Raw genomic sequence first — 25,346 nt, forward strand, 5'->3', positions numbered from 1 at the left:
CTACTTGGAATGTTGCAAACCACAGGTTGCAGGGATGATACACTGTCAGGCTGTTCACAAATACTGATTTTCTTGTGTCATCTTGAAGCTCTGACAGCTTGGATTGGAACTGAGCCCTGGACTGAGGTTCACTGCATCCTCTCCAGGTATTCCATTTCTAATTGGATGCCAAGACCCCTTCTGTTTCTGTACTGAGGCTGTAACTGCATTTGGTAGTAGGGAAAGTGGACTCATAAGCAAAAGTACTTGTTGTAGTTTGCAATGTCTTGCCTTGCACACAAGAGGCTTCCAGCATTTTGGAAAATCAAAGGTCTTTCAAAGTTTGGTGAGGAGTAGTATGAAATTAAAAGCTGCTACTCAAGAAGACAATAACCCAAATAAATTAAAGGAGTAGAGATCTGACTCCTTTATGTAGAAATCAAGAGCAGATGTGCACCTGGGACTCCTTCTCATCGAATGGCAGCCCCCACATGGCTCATTCTTCTGAGCAAGTGTCTCATGAGCAGTTTTGCTTTTGTTCACAGTGCAGGAAGATACTGGTTCAACGGTTAGAGGGCCTTTATGGGAGGTGAAAACTCTGGTTTCAGCTTTCCTAAACTGATCTCTGATTTTGGCTGGAAGTTATGACTTGACCCTGGGAAACAGCATCCAGAACAAGTTCAGTCAGAGCCAGCATGCTTCTATGAAAAGTGTTGTCTCAACTAACCAGCATCTGCCATCTGGAAAATGAAAGCTTCCTTAAAAATAGTGGAAGCAAATTGCCTTGCGTCCTCCCTTCTGTCTGCTGCCCCTGCCCTGCCAGTGCTGCAGTGTGGAGTCACACTGTGGCTGGGGAGAGTGGGGAAGGGAGGACACTGAACGTCAAAGCCACGCGCAGCAGAGGAAGCCTGGGACAAGGCAAATGTCTCTGCTCACCTTTGTGGTCTGCTGGTTTGTTCTAGAAACCATCAGAGGTGTGAACCTAAAGTGTATATTTTGTGTTTTGATTTGAGAAGTTACTGAGTAAAATCATAGTTTATTGCATTTGATTTGCAGCCTGGTGGCTCCTGCAGCCTGCCTTGGTGTGTTCCTGGCACTGCCGTGTGCCAAACGCGTGGCAGGAGTTGATTGTTCTGTTGCAGTTGATCAGCAGGGCTCCTGCAATGTTTGGCAAATAGAAAATGCTTCTGTGATCTTCAAATAAAGACTGGTTCTTGATGATGAGGCTTATGCTTAAATAATAGAAATGCAAGAAAATCAGCCTGACCCCCGAAGTAACTGAAATAGATACAGCTATTACCTGGGGTGCTTCTCTTCAGGTGTCATGAGTTGCAAGTCTTGGTATTTTTATGGCATCTGGCAAATGTACCTCAGTGAAAATTCAGCACTTCATAAGCAGCTCTCATTGGCACATTCACTGACCTTCAAGCACTTAATGACATTTTTGGGGGTTAGTAGATCCATTTTGGCTTTGCAAAACAATGAAAATAATAGTCTATTCTGCTGCAAAACCAGCATTTTTAGCGTTTTGAAATATCCGCCTAAGTTACAATGTTAATGAACAGCAGACCCCGAGGCTCACAGGGTCTGCTCCACACCCCTGAGGGACACAGGCACTCTGGTGCCTTCAGCAGGGCCTGGTGCAGCACTGGCAGCTGGAAGGGGGACCCTGGTCCTCGCTGGGACCAGGGCCAGAGTGTAATTTATTAAGAGAGCTTGGGTGAAAGCATAAATAAGGGGAGTGCAACCAGCATCAACTGCTTGGGAAGTACAGCAGAGCTAAGAGAGAATCCATTAACCTTGTATTTACAGCAGGACTATCTATTATTTATAAAATAAAACTAGCTTTAGAAGCGTAAATAGAAGCAGGTTAGATCATCAGATGTTGTCTTTCAGTTTATTTGACTGTTTCTCTTAACATTATTTGCTTATTGATTACTTATTTCATTGAAATAATTTATTGATTTCAGTGACAGCATTGGGCAGAGCACAGTATCCTCAGTGAAACAGAATGTCCCCCATTAAAAAAGCTCCCTGCTGTTTCCATGGCATGCCATCACTGCTATGGATGACAGTAAAAAAAGGTTTACCTGGAAATAGTCTTACTGCATTCAGGTACCAGAAAGCTTTGTTAGTGTCACAAAACCAAACACATCTGTCATAAAAGTACAGTCTTAGCATAATGTTAGATAATTTATGTGTCTCTTGGCCATATCAACAAGCACTGTTACTTGCTTAGTCAAATGATAGAGCTGGGGATATGGAAAACTGTCTAGTATTGCAAAAAGCCTTTATCTGAATAGTTTAACTCTGAGGCATATTTTTGTTTCTATTTCTTTCCCTAATATCCCAGTGCAACTCTTAAGTCATCAGAATAATACTGACAGCAGGGGGCACTAAAATAAGCACTGTGGAAAGAGGTGAGCTTTGCCCAAGTTTTCATGCTGGTAACATCCTGTACTTGCCAGTGCAAACACACAGCAGCCTTCTGGGAACACGTGTGTGTTCTGCTCAAGTTGTCAAACCTGGGTTTGCTTCCTTCCATTTGGCACTTGTATGTAGCTTTTATTGTTTTCTTTTTATTATTACCTGTGGTGCTCTCAAAAGATCCTTCTGACACCTCTTCTAGTGTCATTTCAGAAGCTTTGTTCATCACAGGGAGTTTTTCCTGACTGCAAGTACGGGTAGTTGGGAAAGGTTGTTCTGGATAAGCAGAGAGGGAAGATGCTGAGTGTTTGGGGGTTTTTATTTTTAATGACTGAGAGGAGACAAAGGACAGTTTTCGGCCTCCCTGGAGTGGCTGGTCACTCCAAGGTGTGTGAAGAAGGGGAGGTGTAGGCCAGGTATCAGGGAAAGGTTCTTCCCCCAGCGGCTGCTGGGCACTGCCCAGGCTCCCCAGGGAATGGGCACGGCCTGAGGCTGCCAGAGCTCCAGGAGCGTTTGGACAGCGCTGCCAGGGATGCCCAGGGTGGGGTTGTTGGGGGGTCTGGGCAGGGCCAGGGGTGGGACTCAGTGATCCTTTCGGGTTCCTTCCAAATCAGCGCATTCTGTGATTCTGTGAAGAATATCACAAAAGAAAGTTGCTTCTTGCAAGAACTGGCCAGACTCGGTTGTTCATGGCTAAGCCTTCCATTAGCTAAAATAAAAGTTACTTAGCTAATTTTAATTCTTTGACCCCAAAGTATAATATACAGTGCTCTATAATCAAAGTATTTGTCAATTAATGTATAACCCATGTGTATCTATCTTTTATACATGCAGACACTATGCATGTGCAGTATACATATTGCATTGAAACTATATCCGCATATTTTTCGTAATATTATGCAGTTTTATCTGTAGGAAATGCAATATTAACTTTTTTGCAGGAATGAGTAGGTGTATAATATAAAAGGACTTTCTGTGAGTACTGAGTGGCTGTCATTTATTTCAGGAAAATATTGGAAGATTTTCAATAAGTCAACAAAAGATTTAGATGAGCTTGAAAAAGGTATACAAGAAAAGATGATTAAAGTTTGCTGTGTCTGTTTTCCAAACTCTTTTTTTTTTAATTTCCGGTATTTTATCGAGTTCTACAATACTAATATCAACCTAGAACCAAAATTCATTTGTCCAGGTGGGGGCAATGTTGCATTTAAAAAGTAGGAACTGACCCTCTTTTGCCATCAGATAATAGAAGTCCTTCTTTTTCCAACCCAAGTCCTTCAGTGTCTGCTATTAAAACCATCTATCCTACGGTACAACATACTGTATTTATTACTTCTTGAAAGCACTGCTTTTAAGATCTCAGGATGTTAATGTGTCAGATGTAAATGCTCAACTATTTTATGTGGGTGAGACTCGTATTTTCATTTGGCCTCGTGCACTTCTATGCATTTTGAAGTTCGGTGCTGTAATAATATGCAAAAGTTAGGGTTAGCTTTAACTTTTCAGTCTGCAATTTTGAAACAGCTTGTTGGTAGTAATGGTTTTGTTTCTAATAATAATACAAAGTACATTGCTACTACTTACTGGTTGATTGCAAAATTAACTGGCTATCCATTTCTGAAATAATTCCTTTGGCTTGATTCCTGTGGTTTGATTAATATTTACTGTTTTCATCAAGTGTAGGTATTTTTCATCTGGTTGTACTTATGGACTATATTAATTTTATGCTAATTCATAAAAATTGAATTTGATTAAAAATAGAGAAATTTATTTGCTAGAATTAACAATAATTTTACTGTAATTGAATGTGTTCTATTAGTACTGGTTAATTCAGGCTATGAGGTTGCTTACTGTCAGAAATGTATAAGCCTTTTACCCAAAGTCCAGATCACTAAGTATTAGTAGCATGTTTGCTGTAACAAATTTTAGCTTTCCTTTAAGTGCTGTATTATGATCTGCCTTGTAATTTTTGCTGTCTATAATGTATGTGAAATGTCTTTTTAATTGTCAGCTGTGAGTTTCATCTGTCATAGTTTTAGCTTAGCATGCCCAGCATATTCTGAAAAAAACTGGCTGCTGTTTGATTTGTAATCTGCTTTTTATGGTGGTCTTTAATACAGATACACAGGAAGTATGACAGAAGTACTCTTGATGGATGTTGCTTGTGTTGAATAGAATTCAGTAGCAAAGTCTTTCTCATTGGTGTGGGTAACTCAATTGTGTAGGTCAAAATACAATTTTAGTGGGAGTCTGCCTGGCTTTTAAACCACTGTGTGTGGCTTAGAGGGAAGGTACAGTTAGTCCCCAACACAACTTCTCTGTGTTCTCCCTGAACCAGATGTAATTCCAGTCCTTGTGTTCAGGTCAGTGTTAGATCTTCTCTTGTGTGTGTCCAGAGAATCTCACAGTGGAGGCACAGTCTGGCAGAGCTTCAGGAGGAGTCCTGCTGGTGTGCTGCTGCTCCACACCTGGGCTGAGCCCGTTGAGGTGTTCAGGGCAGGACTATTTCTAATTGCAGTTGCACAATGCTGTGCTGTACTTCCACTTTAGGTGCTGCCATGAAGAGTGGGTGTTTCTTTCAAATAGGAAAGAAATGTTCTTACAGGCAAAATAACATGCTCAGCTGGAGAATTGGCAGCCTCCTTTTTGGAAATACTGTTTGTTACCTTCACAACTGTGCACTTGGCTTGAACATTTGGACATGTCCATGGAAATGATAGCAACTGTCTTCTCAGGGGGTTTTCATTCAGTTGTCAGCTTCTGTAGAGTATTCTAAAACTCCTGTTTGTTGTGTTCCATTTGCGAACTGGTAATTTGGAAGTTGCTTGAACAATCACCAAAAAAACCATAGGCTGTCTAAAAATCTAAGTGAACCTGTGCCATTGGACACTGGCCCAGTTTTCATCATGGAAAGACATTGGAAGTATTAGCCTTTTACTTTCACGAACACGTGTGTGTGAGCGTGCACATACACACGTAAGAAAACTTGACAATATTTACAGTAAAATCATTAAGTAAGGTCTGACCCTTCACCTGTTCAGGTGATCTCTGATGGTTGTTGGTCAAGGCTGAGCAACACAGGTCAGAGTGTCCAGAAACAACTGCTGAAAGCTAAGGCTTGTAGTTCTGAATGTCAGCACCCAAGAATCATGGCATGTATTGGAAGTATCAAACTTTTACAGTTCACTTTCAGTACCTTCCTTTCCTCAGTAGACATCTAGAAAGGGACTGGTTTAGTCAACTGCAAAAGTTTAGTAACTTGCAAATGTAGCTGTTTTGTTCTTACCCTGTGCTGGTAAGACACATTCTGGTGAGGAGCCAGTGAGGTTTGCTGTTGTTGTGTTGATTGGGAAGCACTCAGCTGCCAGTACAGGTTTCTCCCTGCATGCACTCCTCTCTTCCCTGCAGCTCTGACTTCCTTGCTCCTTGTTTGAGCAAGTCAGCTGCAGCCGTGAATGCCCCAGATACTGCCTTTCCAATGGGGAGGCTCCTAAGGGATGGAAACTAGCCAAAACTCAGGGTTTGCTGCCCTCTCTGCTGACTTTTCAGCAAACTGTCTCTGCTAGAGAGAGTACTCTGCTAAAGAGAGTACTGCTAAAGGAAGTAAGTTGAGAGACTTACTAAATATGTCTGTTAAAAATGGATAATGGATAGGGTAGTAAAGACAGAAGAAAGAAATCAGCAAAAAGACAAGTCAGATAGGTAACCCTTTTGTCAGAGCTTCCCCTGAACCTGCTCCTGGTTTCTGGCACACTGTCAGCATGGACCTGGCTGAGGTATTCAGCTGCCTTCTGCATTTGTGTAACCCTCATTGCTGCCACTTCCTTCCCCCAACCCAGCAGTACTGGCACGGTGTTCCCAGTACTTGTTATTTGTGTGCAGCACCTCTGTATCAGAAACATCCCTTTGCTTTAGCTGAAACACTGAGAATGGCACTTGGGGGCAAATTTATCTGTGAACAAGCCAGTCAGAAGATTTTTTGGCTCTTTGCTCTGGGCAAACTTAACATTTTTAAGAAGGCAATAATGCAAACTGCATGGGAGTGGAAGAGGGCTTATATTTGATCATGGAAATTGATTTATTTAGTGCAGAAGCTTAAGGATCTTGTCACAGATTTCTTCACAAGATAAATGCTATAAGCAAGGGACTCCTTAACCTGTGTATGAAAATAGCAATCTTACTAGTGATATGTGGGTGTTCACTGAATCAGCTCTTAAGTGCAGCTCATTTGGTGGATTCAGTGAGATTTATATTTCATATCCTGTGGGAGGAATGGATCTGAAGGTCTACTTGGCACAAATCATTGTAAGAGAGGACACTCCCACACTGTTGTTGGTTTTCTCTCAGCAGCAGGGCAGAGGCACAGCTCTCTGCCAGGGGTACAGCACCCACCACCACACTGCTGCTCTGATTCTGTGAGCCAGTGTTCTGTGTGACAGTGAGGGGAAACCCTGAGCAGTACAGGCACCAACACCTAGTGAAGCTTTTGTGTTTGGTTGCTTTCTTTTCTTTTTTATTTTTTAATCCAGCCAGCTCAAACTTTTGTGTATTCTTGATGCAGGCACTGAAGTCTCTATAGTTGGAATTGTAGAGATACAGACAAGCAATCCTCTTTCCTTCAAAATTCACTGTAGACAGAGATACTTATTTTTATTACCCTCTTTCTATCTGAGCAAAGCTTAGTTAGTGACAGATCTTGTCATCTTCAGTGAGAAAAGTTTGAGACAAATCTCCCAGTACCTTTGAGATAGTTTGGGAAAGCCTGAAGTGAGACAATGGTACAAGAGGAGCGATGATAAAAAAGCCGTGGAGAAGGTAGATGAGATGAAAAGACACAGTTGAGCAGGAACAACAAACGTGGGACCACATGGTTACCTAACTTGCAGCTAGATGGAGAGTGGTCATGTAGCTGTTTGGTGTCTCTGTACCTGCATTTACCTGTGTGGCTACAGCCTCTTCTTTTGAACAGGAGGCTTAAACAAAAACTTGATTTCTTGTGAATACCCAGAATCAAATTTCCTACACAAAAGGTATTCTCCAACACCTTTTTAAGGTTATTCTTGACTCCATCGATGACAAAAAGCTGGCTTTAAACCAGTGAGCCAGGCCTGGCTTCAAGACAGAGCCAGTACAAGCTCCTTGTGTGCCATGTCAGATGGAAGCTGGTCACAGCAAGGCTTCACTTAAAAAACCTCTTCCAGAGCATGGTAGGACTATGCACTATACTGTCCCAATCCTCTCTTGGGGTTTGTGATATTACCTTACCCGGTGTTGCTTTTTTAATTGGTAACTCTTGGCTAGTCAAGATGCAAGTGTATGAAAAAGTATGTGCCACTTAACTCTCCATTTTCTTCCTTGTGGTATCTTTTACAATAATTCATTCTTGTGGTCTGCTATTTAACCACCCTATTTCCAAATCACTTGGCCTATTTCCAAAACCTATCTCATAGAAATGCTGATACCTAGTTCCCTTAAGCTTGAAATTGCCTTAGAAGTGTTTAACCAAACAAATGGTTGGATTTTGTTAGTGTGTGAATACTTAAGGATTTAATTGCTGCCTGAAGTGTAAAGCACAGAGTGCCTGTGAACTCAGAGCAGAGTATGCTGAGATCACACAGCATAAATCTCTAGCTGGGGATGACTTACTTTTATTGCAATAAGAGGAGGAGAAGGCTGTATGTACCTTTATTCCTGCTGTCCTAAGACTGGCTGGCACCAGCTCATCTGTGTGGCTGCTCATAGGTGTGTTGGTTAATAATGGCTCAAACCCCTAAAACCTCAGTAAACGTTGCTGAGTAAAGTGCTTCAGTATTCACCTGTTTAACCTGAGGTGTGAGGAGGGCACAGTAAGACAGGGCAGTATCAGTTTTCTAATGACTAGTCTTGCAGACCCACCCAGGGAAAGGGAAGATTCTGTCCTGAGAGCAGACTCTGAGGAGGACGTGGGTGGCAGGCGGGTGATGCTCAGTCCAACACCGTGTCGGGGTGCATTGCACAAGGACGTCCACCTGGGTTTCACCCCAGTCATCGCTCTGCCACATTAAAAACTGCAGAAGAGTAATTCTTTTATAACTATTGTGAGGAGATCCAGTTCTGAGTGTACAGATCAAGCAGATCTGGAGAGCAGGAAGGTGACAGCTTTATGTGTTAGCTCATGGGAGTAGCTGTAGGCTTCCCGAAAAATGCCTGCGAGAGCTTGTCTTTGGGTTGGGTTGGTGGTTGGATCATAGCAATTCATACACCATGGCTCAGATATCCCAAATAAAGTACTGCTTCCCATTGTGATATTGGCTATAATTTGCTTCATTGCCTGGCAGTTTCAAATTATTTGACAATAAAAGTGTCAGCAAGCCTATAAAAGTAAAACACATGCTTAAAGGAAGATGATGCTTTATTTTTAAAAAATGGTATACAGTGACTTTATGAAGAAAAGAGCTGTGACTCTTTATAGCCCACAGTGTTCAAATTTAAAGTGTTATGCAAAGTGTTTCTTGATGCTTCACAGTCAAAGGTTAAGAAAGCTAAAATCAATATCAAAATGCATATTATTTTTCTTGGCTTGAAAGCAAAAAATGTAACTATAAATCTGCATTTTGTGGTGCCAATATTCTGTGAAAGTAACACAGCCATGTCTTACTCATCTGTTTTGTTTCAGAGGGACAGGAGGGGAAAGGAGCTTTTTTGCATCATGTTGTGTTTCAGTTCCAGTATTGACTTACAAGCCTGTATTCACTTTAAAAATGACAGGACTTGAAATATTTCCTCCAAACTTCCCTCCTGGGTTCCTGCATGGGGAGCAGAGCCCCAGTTGGGGTCATACATGGAAGAACTGCTACAGGGACCTGCTGGGAAGGGCTGAGGAGCTGCTGTGAGGAGGAGCATGTCCAGCCAAGCCTTTCTGCAAGGCTGTGGCATGTCACACATGTTTCTCCTTCTTTTTGACTATGTTACTGGTTTATGTGCAAAATGATTTAAACCTGTGGGTTTAGCTTTTTCCTGTGAAAGGAATTAAATGCTCTTAGTTATTTTTGAAGGTGACTTCCAAAGCAGGCAGAAGGCACCTTGTTTTCTGACCCTGTTGGCTAATGTTGGATTACTGGTACACAAACAAGGCATTCTGTCGGTAGAGCAACTGATGGGTTATCTGATTTTTCTTATACTTTGCATTGTTCAGCTTTAATTAGTAATGTTTGCAGTATTTTGCAATATGTTTTGTAGGAAAGATTATGTATACACACAGAACTGAAGCCTCCATTGGGAGAGCTATGCCCATACTTCCAAGATGTTTGGACCATTTTTGCTATGCATCTTTTTTTATGATGTAGCTTCCTAGTCGTTCTAGAAAATAAATTGAAACAGTAGCATGGAATTTTTAGGGGATGCTCAGGTCTTCTGACTTTTAAATCTGCTTTATGCATCATACACTTTTCACCCTGAAATGAAGGTGTTTGATGCTCTTGCTCTCAACAAAATGATGCAAAGCAAGATTAGCTTCTCTCTCAGAAGGTTTTGAAAGAGATTGAGCCGACCTCCTCAGCTTCAAGCTAAATCACTGAAAAGTTTGACATAAAACTGAATGTCTCCCTTTGGTCAGCAACACTCCTTCTCTGTTCACCACCCCTTTCAAATGCCGTGGAAACCTGACAGCCTCAGACACATAATCTCATTGAAATCAGCAATTCACAACTGTGTTCCTGCTGAAAAAGGAGTGGTGAAAGGGTTTTTTTAGAATGAAGTTTTTCATCATTCAGCAGAAAACTGAATTCACAGTTAAGTTTTGTTATGCAAAATGTAATGTATATGCAATGTATATGTAATGATGGCAGTCTGTTAGATGTGTAGCACTTCATTTATCTAAGAGGGAAATATAATAGAGTTTGGAGAATGTTTATGATATTAGTGCATGTGTTGATCTGTTTTAAACAGCTCCTAAGAGGTAAGCCGTAGATTAAGATGCCTATAAGGCCTATTTTCATTTATGCATTTAATTTGTTTATATTGCTGCTACATTTGATAACAGTCCAAATAACATTACGTAGTTGTTTCTGTATGTGACCCTTTTAAAACTATACTCTGAGACAGGTAATTTTGTACATGCAGTTGAGAACAAACTAGAATGCACTAATACTATCTTTTTCACTAGAAATTTACCATGTAATTTCAGAGTAAAATAAATGTATTTTTTCTAAGGAATCTTCTTTTAGAATTTTTTTCTGGTTAGTCAACAGGAGAAGATAGTAGCTGTCATATATTTTATTTGATATAAATGTGCTTCACCACTTATTTTGCCTGGCAAGCAAATACATGAAACTGGGATCCTCTCAGGCTCCCATTATTTTCTCAGTATAACTACAATATTTGGGCTGTTTCCATGTCTTGGGCAACATTTTAGCTAATGGATATGTTCCCAACTGAAGTTAAATGGAAGAGAATTCCCAATAAGAGCCAAAACATCTCCCAGATGTCCCATTTGGTTCGGATGCTTTCTCACTGAAGCATACAGGCTGGATGGTGTGTTGTGATCTGTGGTGGAATTTGAAAGATCATCTTCCCTCATGTCTCCTCTTGTCTGGAAGCCAAGAGACCTGAACAAATGCTGCTTCCTAGCTTGTGAGCCTTGTTTTGGTGTCCCATCAGCTTTGTGATGTTTTTTTTCCATTGCTTAGTTCTCCAGTAACTCAAAAACTATTTAACAGCCACTGAGTGATGAATGGGTTTGAGAAAATGCTGATAATTGTAAGGTTAAAGACATAGCTAAAATTCTGCCTCTGGTAAGTTCAGAAAACCAGCTTTTCAGGTAAAAAATACTATAAAACATACAAAGCATAGCAGCTTGCAGTAGACATGTACAGGGAGTTCACAAGTCGTTGGTCACAGCTTTACTGTCACCATGCCCAATGGGCATTTGCACTTGTAAATGCAACAGAGTTAGGCCACAGAACTGCTGCAGATCCCACAAAGCATCTTGAAACTTGATTTGTGATTTGAGAGGGTCAGTCTGGGATGGGTTGAAAGATTTAGAACTGATCTGTTTCTTCTTGGTACATTACTGCATGTAGCAGCTTTTTCCATGATTCTCAGTTGCTGCAACAACTTTTCTGTATCTGTAGATTTTTTTTATGTGTATCTTTAGTTATTTTTAGAAGCAAGTCTAACAATAAAATCAGAATTTAGGCAGTGTTGATGGGGTTTCTGATTTTGAGGTTTGGCCAGGCTGGTTTACAGTTTCTGTGTTGGTGTCCAGTCATGGTTTTTTCACTCTGTGGATCTGACCTTTGCTGCCTGTTTTGTATCTTTTTTCAACTAGCAACTTTGTGGATCAACATTCCGTATTTCATATTTAAGTGAACGTATGTAGTGTTTGTATTAGCTCGGTGTGTAGCCAGGTAACTTTGCAGTTCTCTCTGTAGCACTCTCCTAAGGAGTCTGCTCCTGTAGCTTTAAGCCTCCTGCAGCTGCAGCCACTGGGGTTGTTCCTGATGTTCCGGTCCTGCAAGTCTCTCTGCAGCTGAACCTTGCCCAGTTTGGGGAGGCTGGCAAAGACTTCAGGCAGGGCTTGCTCTCAGTGCAGAGATTTCTTCATGGAGGAAATTGTAGTGGATTTTAAAAGTTCTTGGAGCAAGTCTTCATGAGTATGTGTCTGTGTGTGCAATGCAGCAAGAAGAGTCCTAGCCCTGCTGAAATATTCTTTAGTTTTATCATGATTGCCTTCGTTTACTCACTGTCTATTGCTTTCAGTAGCAGTTATGTTGGAAATAGTGATCAGCTGCAGCTGAGTGTGATAGCACTTTTTGTGGTAGCTTATATTTATCCTTACCTAGTCACATAAGCTGTTTGGGGACAGAGCTACACTGCAGTTTTCTTAATTACTGCTGTAATTAGGACTCAGTGGCAGAGAGGGTGCTCCTGTGGAGTGCCCTGCCTTCTGCTTGTGCTCTCTGAGTGACCCTGCTGCGAAAAAGCAGCAAGAGGAGGAAAACTCCAAGGTTTTCAAACACAGTGGAGGAAAATCATATTTCTTACAGTGATTAGCCTCTCATATAGTTGTTTGGAGTGGTTGGAAGAAGACTTAAATCCACAGATTTCAACTCTGACTCATTACAATAGATATCAGGTCACACAAATACTGTGTCAAGATCAAAGTCTTGTATGTAAAATGTGCCTTCTTGTAATCAATATATGATGAACCAAGAGGGTTATTTGCTCAAGTGTTGTCTGGTCCAAATGGTTATTTGGTTATTTACTGATTTCTGAGCCTGCCAAAAGCTGTGCAATGCCTTATCAAGCAGGCTTGAGAAGCATAGTACTGCAAATGTCTAACATGGTCCTCAAAAGGGTGTAGAGTCCCACTTGCTATTCCTGTAGATTGATTTCTGGCAGCTGAGCAATCAGTGGTGAGTCATTTATTCATGTATAGAATAAATATGCTTCTCAAGGGGTAAGCCAGTTTTTTGTCCCCATGGAAGGAAACACTTAGTAATTTCTTTCTTCTGCCTCTGATGCAGTAAGCTGTACTGTGTGTGCACTTCTTATGGTTGGATCTTTCCATAATCCTTATTCCATTAACATTTCTTTGTTAAGTGGGATTCTGTTTTGGATGTTGGATGTTGTATGTGGTGCTAGCATTTCTAAGGAAAGAAAAAAAGGACATGTTTTTTCTTCTGAGAAGTCCTAGAAACTGGAACTGAGGAGCTTGAAGTGGATTCTTCATGTACTTTTTATCTTTCTTCCTTCCTGTGTTCTCTGAGCATTTTCATCCTGGACCAGCACAGCCCAGAAGGGTGTCCATTTAAGCCATATGGAATGCAGATACCCTTCTGCTGTGAGATTTCAAGGGACTGTCATCCTGTTTTACTTAGAACAGTGTTCAAGTAGTGATTATATGGCAAGCTACCAAAATGCAGATGATTTTAAGTGCAGAGCGAGAGAAAGGTCCACTATGTTCTACTGTTTCTTTGGAACTAAATTTTCATTTCTTTCCCCTGTGTTTCTTTTTCAGCCTGTTTGATATGGGAGGAGAGTATTACTGCTACAGCTCTGACATCACCTGCACCTTTCCTGCCAATGGAAAGTTCACTGCTGACCAGAGGGATATCTATGAGGCGGTGCTGAAGGCATCGCGGGCAGTGATGAAAGCAGTCAAGCCAGGTAAAAGATCAGTGCCTGTCAGCAGGAGTTGAGAGGTTTGGTAGTAGCATTCAGGCTGTCCAGTCAATTATGTTTGCATTTTAGAAAGTGCTGGAAGGGAACAAAATGATAAAATTAATTTCCATGGTTAAGCAGCTGCTAATATATAGAGGTAGGATACACAGCATTTTCCATACACTTTTAAAGATAGAAACAATTATTAACATGATTAATAAGATACTTTAATTTTTTTTTTTTTTAATTCCTTTCATCTAAGAGTGACAGTTGTTACTCATATGTGTCTTTACACTGACAGCCATCTTTTCAGGAAGCTTATGCCAAATTGAAGTCAGAGTTTGAGTGAACACATGTTGTGCTTCAGTTTGTTTTAAGCATTTTCTGTATTTTATGTGTAAGCACAATAGAAATTTTCCATTGAAAAAGGGGATGGAGTATGCATCTTTGGGAAGGATAATTAGCCTTAAAAAGCTTTCAAAAGCTCTGGCTATTGGGTACTTCAGTGTATGCCTTTAAGTTGCAGGCAAACTGATTTATCAAATCTACATTTTCATTTGAAACAACTGTCTGGCTTAATGAAAGCCTTATTTTTCTTCCATTCTGCTTTCAGGCCAGCAAATAAATATTTTAGAGCTAGCTGCTGCTGTGATTTTGAGTATGTCACTGGTGAAGGTACTTGAGCATTTCTCAGTATTACTAATGGAACATCTTTGAGAAGAATGTACTCAATGCACAAAGCACACTTATCCTTTAGATGTGCTGTATGAGTCTTCAGTCGTCAGCCCTTGAGTGCATGTGCTTTCTGGATTGCAGTCGGAAGAGATGCAGTTTTCCTCTTACACAGGCTGGCAGCAGCACTGTTTATTTGAGCAGCTTGGAAGGGAGAAATAACACTTACCTGCAAAATGAGACTAGATATTTTACTATTTTAATAACAATATGCATTCTTCATCATCTGCTGTTCCTTCCCTGAAGACTCGTCCCTATTCCTCTTCACAGTTTGCATTGTATTTCAGTGTCACCTTTAATTTCATGTAACATTTTCAGCAGTATTTCATGCTAATAAGTTGCAGACTGTCTTCAGAATTTGAGAGCTAATATGATGTTGTGCTCAGGATGGTGGGGAGAATTTTTCAGTTTGCTGAACACTTTATTTACGGTGAATATAGGAAATAGGGACATAGTAAGTTGAGCATTTCTGAGAAGTAGTTGCAAGGGTCTTTTACTAGCTTGGGGAGCTTGAGATCCGCAGACAGATGAATCATTCTTAGTCTCTGGCAGAAAAAGGGACTGAACTTTCTATTCTTTCTGTTGTCTTGTGTGTTTGGAAGAATGGTGCAAATGCATTTACACTCTTCATGAGACTAGTAATCATGAATTTTGTATCTATAGAAAAATGTTCTGTGGACTGGTTCATTGGTTTCGTTCCTTTTGTACTTCAGAGTGCAATGAAGTGCAACCTGAACTCTTGAATTACAGATCCAGTTAGAGTCCTGTAACTTGCAGAAATTCTCAATATCTGAAAAGTCTGCTTTTTAGGTCCTTTTTAAGATCTCCTGGAAGACCAGCGTTCCAAAAAAGAAATGGAAATGCTGACCTTCATAGCATGGTTAGTGTCACATACTTGTCAGGCTGCTGAGAAACCCCAGAGCCCCTCAGGGGGCTGATGCAGACTGATGCATTGTCACTGCTGTCCACAGGGAGACGTTTCAGGGGGAGAGGCTGCAGCCTCCCTAAACAAACCTAATTTGTGAGCACCTTGACTAAAGCACTAGGATCTGCTCTTGGAGGAACCAGGTGCTATCACAGAGGGGAGCAGGAAACGATGATGTGAATTCAGCTTGCAAGTGTCTCTTCTCCCTGTAATATTTTGGGTCTCCAAAAGAAGAGGCAGAGAAGCTTGCAGGATTAGAGGCACTAAATTTAAAATCCAGAACCATCATGTTTTAGTGAGATTTTCTGTATTATGGAGCCCATGTTAATTTTGCTGTTATTTTTGTTAGTCTTCATTTCCCAGAGTTCCTAAGATCAAAGCCAGCCAAGTGACTGGTCAGGTGGCAGGAGGCATTCCTGGAGCAGGAGTCAGCAGCTGTAGGAAATGGTGCTTATCTCCAGCTGCAGAATTGGGGCCTGAATTGTGCCTTGTGGCAAAGGGTCACAAGGGACATCTAGTAGTTGTCATCAGCATGTTAATGATTCCTGGGGTCTTTCTGACTGCAAGATAGGCAGCGAGTACTTTAGGGTCACTGACCAAATACTGGGTTACATAACTGTGTTTATGGAAGGGCACAGCTTGCTAGCAGCCTTAAACATTCTATGTAGTTGTGTGTAATTCATAGATTTGCATTTCTTTTTTCAGTTCAACTCTCATATGAACCTAATTAACTTTTGAGTGAAGGTACTTTCTGAGAGATAATAGACTTCCTGATACATTTTGTTTATATTTCTATATCCAAACAGTTGTTATAATTTTGAAAATACTCCAAAACATTGTATTTCATTATAGAGAAGCATTCATCTGACTACATTCTGTGCATGGTCCAAATGTACAAACAACTCTAATCATATATATGGATCTCCTTACCTTACAACTGCAAGAACAGAATTCCTTCTTCAAGGCAAATAATATATTCTGAAAGTTAAGAAACGCTCTCTGTGGGATTATAGCCCAAGTTCAGTGCAGTTGTCACAACTTCTGCCACAAACAAAATCTGTTTAAAATAAAAGGGGGGGAAGAATTATTCAGTCTTGCATAAGCAGCAGTTTTGAAACCACTGAACATGGAGCACTGATTAAGACAGTGATGCTTGTCACTGAAGGCAGTCAAAAAAGTGCACTTGTACATCAGTGTGCTAATTGTCTTTCCTACGAAGTCAGGCCTGTCATCCAAGGTATCAGAGAGGAGTGTTGCATTTCTACTTAGGGGATATTCTTAATGGTGTCAAGTCCATCTGCATTAAATTTCCTCTTCCACAGAACTAAACTAGAGAGGCAGATGTGCAGAATATTGACACTTTAATTTCCTTCAGTGGCTGAGCCATCGTCTGTTTCTTTTTCAGAACAGTGATTTCAGAAGCAATTTGCTTTACAGAAGTATGATACATAGAAAGAATAGTTTAAAAAGAGTGAAATTGTAAAGGCACGTGTCTCAGAGTATTCCAGAAGTTAGTGTCCTAATTTGTCTCACTTCTGCATTCTTTCTTAATCTCATTAGAGTTGCCAGAGGTTGAGGCACATTAAATGCAGTCTTGGAGCACATCTCCCAGTTTACTTTCATCTTAAATGAATTCAGTTTGTGCATTTCAAAACTCCAGTGTGTAAACAAAACCACAATAAGTGGGGACAACCAAGAGATTTCACCTCCAAGGATGATAGGAATTAAATGTTCCTGTAGATACATGCATTGTTTCTCCCTCTGCTGTCTTCACACAATGCATATAACAGTAAGAGCTGAGCTAATGAGCAGCTATTCAGTAATTTAGTTTAACCTTTTGTTCTGTGCATGGCCTGGAGCTGTTTATTGCCTACTATTCAAAACCTGCTCTGAATCCAAAATTATCAATGTCTTCACCATTTTTTCTCAGAGAGCTCATCATAACAGTACACAGGTGCTGGGCAGGCAAGTAAGTTTGCTTGTACTGCATCTTAGTGATGTGCAAGTGTACAGCAGTCCCCCTTAGCAGGCAGGGGGCAACAGGCTAGAGAAGTTAATGTAAAAGCTATTGACTCATTTGGGATTCCAAGACTGAAATTCATCAGACTCATGATCTTTTTTAAGGGAGTTGAACCTTGCTCTTGCTCAAACCCCAGCTGTTTTGACCTCTGTTACAGCTGTTGAGTGCCCAGCCTTTCTGCAAATTACACTCCAAAGTATCAAGCCAAACTCTGGTAAAACAAAAGAAAATGATTAATGAAAAAATGTAAAATAAATTTTTGAAAAACCCTGTGTTTGAGGCAAGTTGCTTAGCATCGTGCTGGGAATCTGAGTCTGGTGCAGGAAAGGTTGCTAGTTCCCAGAGGCAACTTCTAGGTGCATTTGCCATGCTTGCCTGCTTGTGAAGTCTCTTGGGTTTTTTCCTGCTTGTTTTCAGCTTTTGTAACAGATGGAAGAGGAGTTATATAAGGAACAGGTATCTTCAGTGGTTTATCAGGAGCTGTGCTTGCCTTGGAGGTTGGAGTCTTCTGGAAGCAAGGTAGCCCTAGAAGTAAATGAACTTGGGGCTTCCTGTGATTTGCATCTTGTAGTTGGTGGGAAGCTTTGCTTGGTCTGGTGGAAGCTTTTCCACTGGTACTTCTGAGGTTCTCCTCCATGTGAATTCTCCTGTCTGTAGTAACACATGAATGGATGTTGCACTTCTGTTTGCATGAGGTCTTCTGTCCTTTAGCCAGCTGCCTACATTGCGAAACATAGCCCTGGGTCTGTTCCTCTGGTGAGTGTCATTGAAATTTTCTTAAAATTTTTGAAGATTTTACTGTAGGACTGGAATAGGCAACATCATCAAAAAGGCCTTGGTACTACTGAGGTCCTGTGTAAAGGAGTAGGTGTTCATGTAGCTAAAGGACTGAACCATGACACGTCAGCACCAAGGGTGCAAGCAAAGCTCACACAGACAGTGTCAGTTGATATTGCTCAACTCTGGAGTCCCTGATGCTATAACCATAAAATTACTGCTTTTAGTGTAGCTCTCTCTCACCCCTGTAATTGCCCAGGCTTAAAAAGGCAAACTGTGGTGGAAAAAAAGTATTGTGTAGCACATCCTCAGTAGGCATAAGGCTGCAGAGTGCAGTGGTTAAGGCTGGGTGCAAGGTCTCAGCTCTGCTGTCTGTAGCACCTCCAGTGGACACCTCTCATGGTAGCAGTTGAAAGCCTGAACTGCAGGAGTAGATTAGACTCTTTTGTGGGCAAGTTGGACAGGTCTGTTGATAGTGGAAAGATCTGAAGGATTAGTAAGGGCATATGTGCATGGTTCTCAAATCTGTCTCACTCCATTCTTTATCCTAGTTGCATAAGTTAGATCCAGTGTCAATGTGTTAGCTTTATCCATCATTTGTCACTGGTTACACCTGGGAGACCAGTATTGTATGCTCTTTGGAATTAATATCAATCTGTTTTTAAAAAAGTGTGAGATAATTTGTTTTGCTCTAAGTCCCTCTCTGAAATACGAAGAAAACAATTTGTTGAAGAAACATGATCTAACTTTTAAGTTGACCCTGCCCTGAGCCAGGGTTTGGTACCCTCCTGGTATCCCTCCTAACCTGCATCACTCCATGCTGAGTTGTGAAACATGCACGTGGAAGTGCTGGTGATAGAGGCAGAGGAGATGCTGATGAGGAGCAGTGCCTGTGTGCCCAGCTCGGGCTCTGCCCAGGGCACGTAGTGCTGCCAGCCCCCAGGGAGTGCTGTGCTGGGCTGGCTCTGGGTGAAGTGCAATCATTCATAGCCCAGCTCCAGGCACTGTGTTCTTGGACCAGTATGTTTCTGTCAGTGATACATACGAGTCCAATAGTGTTGGGGAAGTTTCTGTGGAGTGGCTTCTCTTTGATTATTCAGCAAATGACGGTGTATTTATACCATGTGCAGCCTCTCAAGTGATTTCTGCTATTTATTGTTCGGGTTATCTTAAGCATTTAGAGAATAGTGATAATTTCAGTTCTATAAATGGAATTCCTAGTTGATGAGGACAGCCTGGTTGCTACATATAGAAAGTTTCTACGTACAGTTTCTGTTTGTAGAAACATTGAATTTTCTGGAATATATTAAGTTGCTACTGTGTTGAGAAGAACTAAAAAGGAAGTATGCCTACTTCTCAGCTTTGCAATTAGAACTATTCTGGATTAATGTGCTAGAGCATAAACAGAGTCTTTAAGATTAATGAGCTAAATATTGGAGCAATCACATACTTTCTGTCTTCATCCTTTTGCAATTGCATACTGAGACCTCCAAGCATTACTCTCTATCTTCTCTGTAGACTAAAGGAAAATCACAGGAGAAGGGGAAGGAAGGGAGCTGGTTATGCTCAGCATGCCTGGTACTACTGCAAAAGCTATGTTTTAAAAAAATAACAGGAAAAACTTTTTTTCAGTCTTGTAAGTTATATACATTAATATTTGGGATGCAAGGAAAAAGGAATTAAAACACCTCGCTCTGTAAGGTCTATTGTCCTAAATTCCAGTTTCAAAAAAGATCTCCTTGTCTAGCAAACTGCTCCCAAGGAACAGTTGAGTAAGGCTAGGTTGGCAGTCACTCAAGTCCCTATCTCTACATTTTTATGATTTGAAAAGCTTGTGTATACAGAGTCCCCATTGAATCAAAATTGCATTCAGACATTATCTATGCAGCTGGGAATATTTGCTGATTGATGTTTGTTTGTTTCAATAAGAAGAAAAATAAAAATTAGTTCCAAATATGCACAGAAGTTGTTGTTCATCACGTCAGTTTATGTGCAGTGTGAATTCCTCCTCAGGATACTGACATTACCGCAGGGTTTCCCTGTAGAATTTGTATCTCTGCATTTTTTCAAGCTGGAGCTTATCTTATATACATATCCCCAAGTTCTGCATTTTACTGTCCAAGACAGTGAGTGTTGTCTTGCCTCTAGCGTTCAGGCCTTGCTTTTCCAAAAAATGTTTTTGAGGAACATCTTGAAGAAAATCTCTGTCCCAGGGCTAACATCTCTGATAACACAAGATGGAGGTTCCTCCATTTTAGGACTGGAAGATTGCTTGGGTATGGTTTTCCCAGAAATCCAGTTTCACTTAAAGACGTGGGTTCTTTAAGCTCTTAAATCTTGTCTTCCAGGATCAAAGATCAGACTTTGCAGATTTCATTGATGCCAGGATTGCCTTATAATCTTTGACCAAGAAAGTGCAGTCAGGTATACTTCAAGTACAGTACAAATATTTTAGGCAAAGAAGTAGACCCACTTGCCGAGCAAATAAAAAAGATCCTTTTATTGATCATTTAGATAGCAGCTGATCCTCAGAGCCTAACAGAAATGGGTACCCTTTTGCTGTAGATGCTAAATAAATGCAAAGAAGTAAGTAGTTCCCAAAAGACTCAGGTATTTTGGGATAGAGAGGCCAAGGGGAGCAGGCTGGAACAGCCAGTGAGCACAGGCCAGCAGTGTCTGGCTTGGAGTTCAGAAAGTTCTCTGTAGCTGATGGTCCCTCCTCTGTCTTTGCTCCAGGTGCCTCACTGGGTCAAGTCTTGCATTTTGCAGTTGAGAATAGGTGTTTGAAGGTGTTTCTCTAATGTTAGGAGCAACCCTTCCACTCTGTCATTTCTTTCTCATCTTCAGACAATTTTGAAATGAACAATTTGAGAGACAGAATGATTCGGGGGGGGGTCCTTCTGTAGGTCTGACTTTGAGGACTTCCTTTGACGACCAGCAGAAGCAGTCCTTAGGAGATCTCTAGGATGGAAGGTCACAGGTGCACGTGAGCCACCTGCCATAGGCAGCCTGGAAACCAGGCTCAGTGTGTTACTGTGGCTGACTGCTGCATCCTGCCGGGAGTTTGAGTGTTGGCCACTCCTGGTTTCCCCTTGGTACAAGAGGACATGTATTTGTAGATGCAGGATGCAGAACAAAGTTAATCTCCTGTGGTCTTTGTCCTCTGGGCAGGTGTAACTGCACAAGAGTTGAGCTGCTCTGTGAAACTCTGACCACTTTTTGTGCATTTCTCCTGATTTCTTCAGGTTTTCTTTAGTGGTGTAACTTCTTAACTGCTTTGCAATGGGGGTGTTGTCTTAGCTAGTTTTCCAGTGTACAGCCTTCCAAGGAATGCTGTGACTTAGAAGGACAAAACAAAGAAGCCACTTTATTTTCTGATGTTTTGCCTCCTCCCTGTTTGCCTGATGCTAAAGGATTGAAGTAGTAAAGCTGATGGGGGTAGAGCAGTAAGCCCAGGGACTTCAGAGGGTGAATGGTCTGTATTTTAGTATAGCAGAAAGTAGATTTTGGATGGTGTGTCCTCCTTTGTTACCTAAATATTGAGGCACAGTTCTTTCAGTGAGACTTTCAAGGGTAGGTAGGTTTAGTGAACCACTACCAGTTTCATAAATAACCTATTTCGACAACAAAAAATGCTGATTTGAATTCAAAGTAGGGGTATGATTCCCTGTTCTATTTTCTAGTAAAATGCCTCTAACAAAGAAAGAATAGTGGAGAATCTAGCTCAGGTAGAATAGTACCAAGACCAAAGATTAAAATAACTCAATTGAAGCACTGTTTAATTGAAAATGAATAGCTAGGCATAGCTATTTGGCATAGCAGATCATATTACCAGCAGGTGTTTCTGTTATTAAGTTGAGCACTTGTGCTTAGTAACATATGCAAATTCAAAATTTGCAGCTTCACAGATGACTACTTCTTTTTGTCCACAGCAGTTCTATAACTTCTTTACAATTCAGATTTATTTTTGGTTTTTTAATACTGCTTTAGAGTAATTGGCACTGTATCCAACTTGGATTGAAATCTATTATACCTGAAGAAAATAACTGTAATTGTTACTAATATTTATCCTCCCAAGTACAAGGTTCTTACTCACATACAATGGGTGTTTTGTGCATGGAAGTCATTTTGAGTTTTATTTCGTGTAGTCCAGAGTTGTGCTTAGTAGAACACCATGTGGTCATGCTTCTCTGTTGTGCTGTATAAAAACAGTAGCTGATTTTGGTGAATTTTTAAAAAGAAAGTAAACTGGAATTTTTGACAATAGCACAACAGGGAAGGGTATGAGAGCACAATCTGTTTTACAGTTTGTATAATTTCAAGGTGCCCATATGAATTATTCCCATTCAGATTGTCATATTTTAGTCAAAGCACTGCTGATCATTATTAATCTGCTGTAATATCTGCAGCAAAACAATTCTTCTCAGAAATAAAATACTAATGACAGAGGTTGAAGATTTTATGCCAGTTCCTCTGAAGAACAAATGCTTTTGGAGCACGTTGTAATCAATACTTGATATTCACAAATCTTGCTGAATGACACCGCAGTATTATTCCCCCCCCTTGCAGTTCAGAATGTGTTATTGTGTTGACAGACAGATTGGAAAGTAAATCTTGCCAATGTATGTTTTTAAAAGCTATTTGTAGTCTGCTCTCTCTCTTCTCTGTTGAATGGAGTTGGCTCTACTTTTTTGCTGGCATTAATGTTCATCAATTAATGAACAAACAACAAATTCAACAAAAAATACTCTCTGGGCTGGACCCAGCAAAGGTAGCACAGCCTTCTGTGGTAATAATTCTGGTTTTGTCAGTATACATGGTTAAGGCATTGCTACTACTTAGGAAATAAAAGCAGAAGGCACTAAAGGATGCATAGACAATACTGACAATCAAGTCGGAATTCTTGATTCTTTCAAGATACTAAATAAAAATGGTGTGATTGATTACTGGAGCTCTCATTATTGGTCACGTAACCTAACCTTGTCCAGCACAGCCACAACCTACGGCAAGAGGGGGAAGAAAAGGGAGTATTTTCTGCCAGCTTCAGTAGATCCTGCAGGCCCTCGGTGAAAGCAGCAATCTGTTGAAGTGTGAGATCTCTGACTGCAAACCTGTGGGCTGCTCTTCCTGCTGTGACAGATGGGAGCTGCCCTACAGACAGTGACCACAGCAGCATTCAGAGGCCTAAAATAATGCTGAGTTACTCCCAAGGGTATAAAAACAGGCACTTCTGAACTGTTGGGTCTTTCTGCCCTGAAGTCCCTCTCATCTCAAGATACCTGAGCAGCATCTGCAGGAGCTGCCATGGTTCAGGGGCAAACCTGAGGCTTTCCAGCTCGGCTTAACATGTGGATTTTTTCACTACTTTCAGGGATTCTTCAAAGGTGTGGCTTGCACAAGCAAATACATTTAGATATCTTTACAGACTCAGCCTAAATTGGCTGCAGGTTTTTTAGCCTTTCTTTACTGAATGGGTTTTGGTTTAAGGCGCTTTTTTTAATCCTTTTTTCCTAATTGTAACACACTGTATATTGTAACATTGTACAATTCTGGTTTTAGTAGTAACTTTGGGGGAATAAGTTGCCTGTACCTCCTCTGATTTTTAGTACCTGCACTGATTTTCTCGCTGCTCAGTGTTCAGGAATTGTGCTTGTTATACATTGTAATTTGAGTTGAAGTGCAAAGTTCACAAGTCCTTCAATCTTGACACTGCATCAGCTGTAGCTGTCAGAGTGCAAACCTGCTAGACATACATTATGCTGTTTGCCCCGAGTCTTATCTAAACAGAGTCTTTTCTGAGCTTCAAAGTTTGGTAAGTTTCCACACCGCAATCACTCCCTCCAAGCACTTCCTTCATTCTGTCAATCCTTTTCCCTTTTTCCTCTTCAACATACACCTCTTTGGAGGGAACATGCTGTAAAATCCACAGTGTCTGCCAGCACTGCTCAGTCCCAGTACTGCATCCAGACATGGAAAAAATCTCTGCTCTTGCTCCACATCTGCATCTATTCAGATTGCTTTTCTTAATGTTTCTGCATGGCAAAATGTTATCCTCTTGTTGCTTCTGATGTGTGACAGCTCATCTTGTGCAGGGTTTATAACTGGGAGGATGGACTGCTGAAAACCTCCATCATACTGATGCAAAAGGAATGTCACAGTACAGCTGAATAGCACAATGCTGGTCAGCCTTTCGAAGTCCAAATTTCAGAGATGATGAGGAGCAATCTCTGTTTCCCTGCAGTAGCTCCCATCCCTGTAAGGCAGGTGCAGTAGAGGGATGACTATTGAAGGAGTTTGCCCTGGTTTGGAGCTGTGGCACCGGGACTCAAGGCCCAGGGCAGGGTCAGGTCTAGTAATCCCCGCAGTCAGAACTGTGGGTATTTGCAGGTGTGACACAGCAGCAAATTCTGGCTAGTTCCCTTTTGGGATGGGAAGTTTAACAGGCTCTCCTCATCGTATGGCAGTCAGTTTGTAGTCATGCCACAGCTGTAAAATCCAGTCTAAAACTGCATGCCTGAATTAGGCATCCGTGTGGCTGTGTAATGCTCACCCTGTGAGCCATGTACACAGTGTATGAAGCTTTGAACAGCTTCACTGTGGCCCAAACATTGCCAGTGTTAGAGTACAGCATTTGGGAGTTTTGCCCCATGGCAGAGTTCACTTACCTGGTGCTGCAAGACACCAAGTTCAGAAACAGAGCAGCTACTGAGTATTTAATGTACTGGGCCAAAAAGAAAGCATGAAAATCACAAATACAACTGTTTCTCTAGCACCCAAGTGAAGAGGGAAAAGATAATTGGTTTTAGTATTTAAATTATGTTTTGGTTTGTTTTTTAAACTGGGTCTGATTGGAATTTCTAAAGACCTAAAGACCTTTGTTTTATGTCTGATATGGTCACTGCCAGTTGGCAGATTTTAATCTGTTCCAGTGGGTTGCTGGCTGGACTGGGATTGTGTGTTTTGTCTGCATTTCAGTGGCACTGCCAGGGGACATTGGGCCTTTTGCCCTTGTCTGTGGACACTTGGAAATTAAATGTAACTTAACCTTAGCACAATTTGGGGAGAAGTTACTACAACCTTGCCATACTCCTTTTTTTAGTAAGATTGTGACATCTGTGTTGGCAAAAAACCCCCACCCTACAACAACAAAAAAACCCCTGTTAAATCATTTGTGGTTTAATCATTGTCACATTACAACCACAAAGTACCCTAAGTAGTGGCCAAAAAAATCCTGTTAGGCCTTTTCAGAGTACTTTCTGACCAAAGTGGCTAAATACCACGCAGTAATTCTAAATTATTTTTGTATGCTGTTTCTACTTTGTGTTCTCAAATGGCTTCTAATAA

The 25,346-nt window shown here is 41.0% G+C and overlaps 1 protein-coding gene across 3 annotated transcripts in view; it reads left to right on the forward strand.

Annotated features, from left to right (window-relative positions):
- The window catches only part of PEPD (peptidase D), a 154,049-nt gene that overhangs the window by 103,492 nt on the left and 25,211 nt on the right, over positions 1-25,346 (forward strand). For all 3 annotated transcript variants that reach the window (XM_048316318.1, XM_048316317.1, XM_048316319.1), the window contains one exon: positions 13,406-13,554. In XM_048316318.1, coding sequence (XP_048172275.1) covers positions 13,406-13,554 — 149 coding nt within the window. The remainder of the gene's footprint in view (positions 1-13,405; positions 13,555-25,346) is intronic.

This window comes from Corvus hawaiiensis, chromosome 12 (assembly GCF_020740725.1).
Source record: "Corvus hawaiiensis isolate bCorHaw1 chromosome 12, bCorHaw1.pri.cur, whole genome shotgun sequence".
In the NCBI taxonomy this organism is placed as follows: domain Eukaryota; kingdom Metazoa; phylum Chordata; class Aves; order Passeriformes; family Corvidae; genus Corvus; species Corvus hawaiiensis.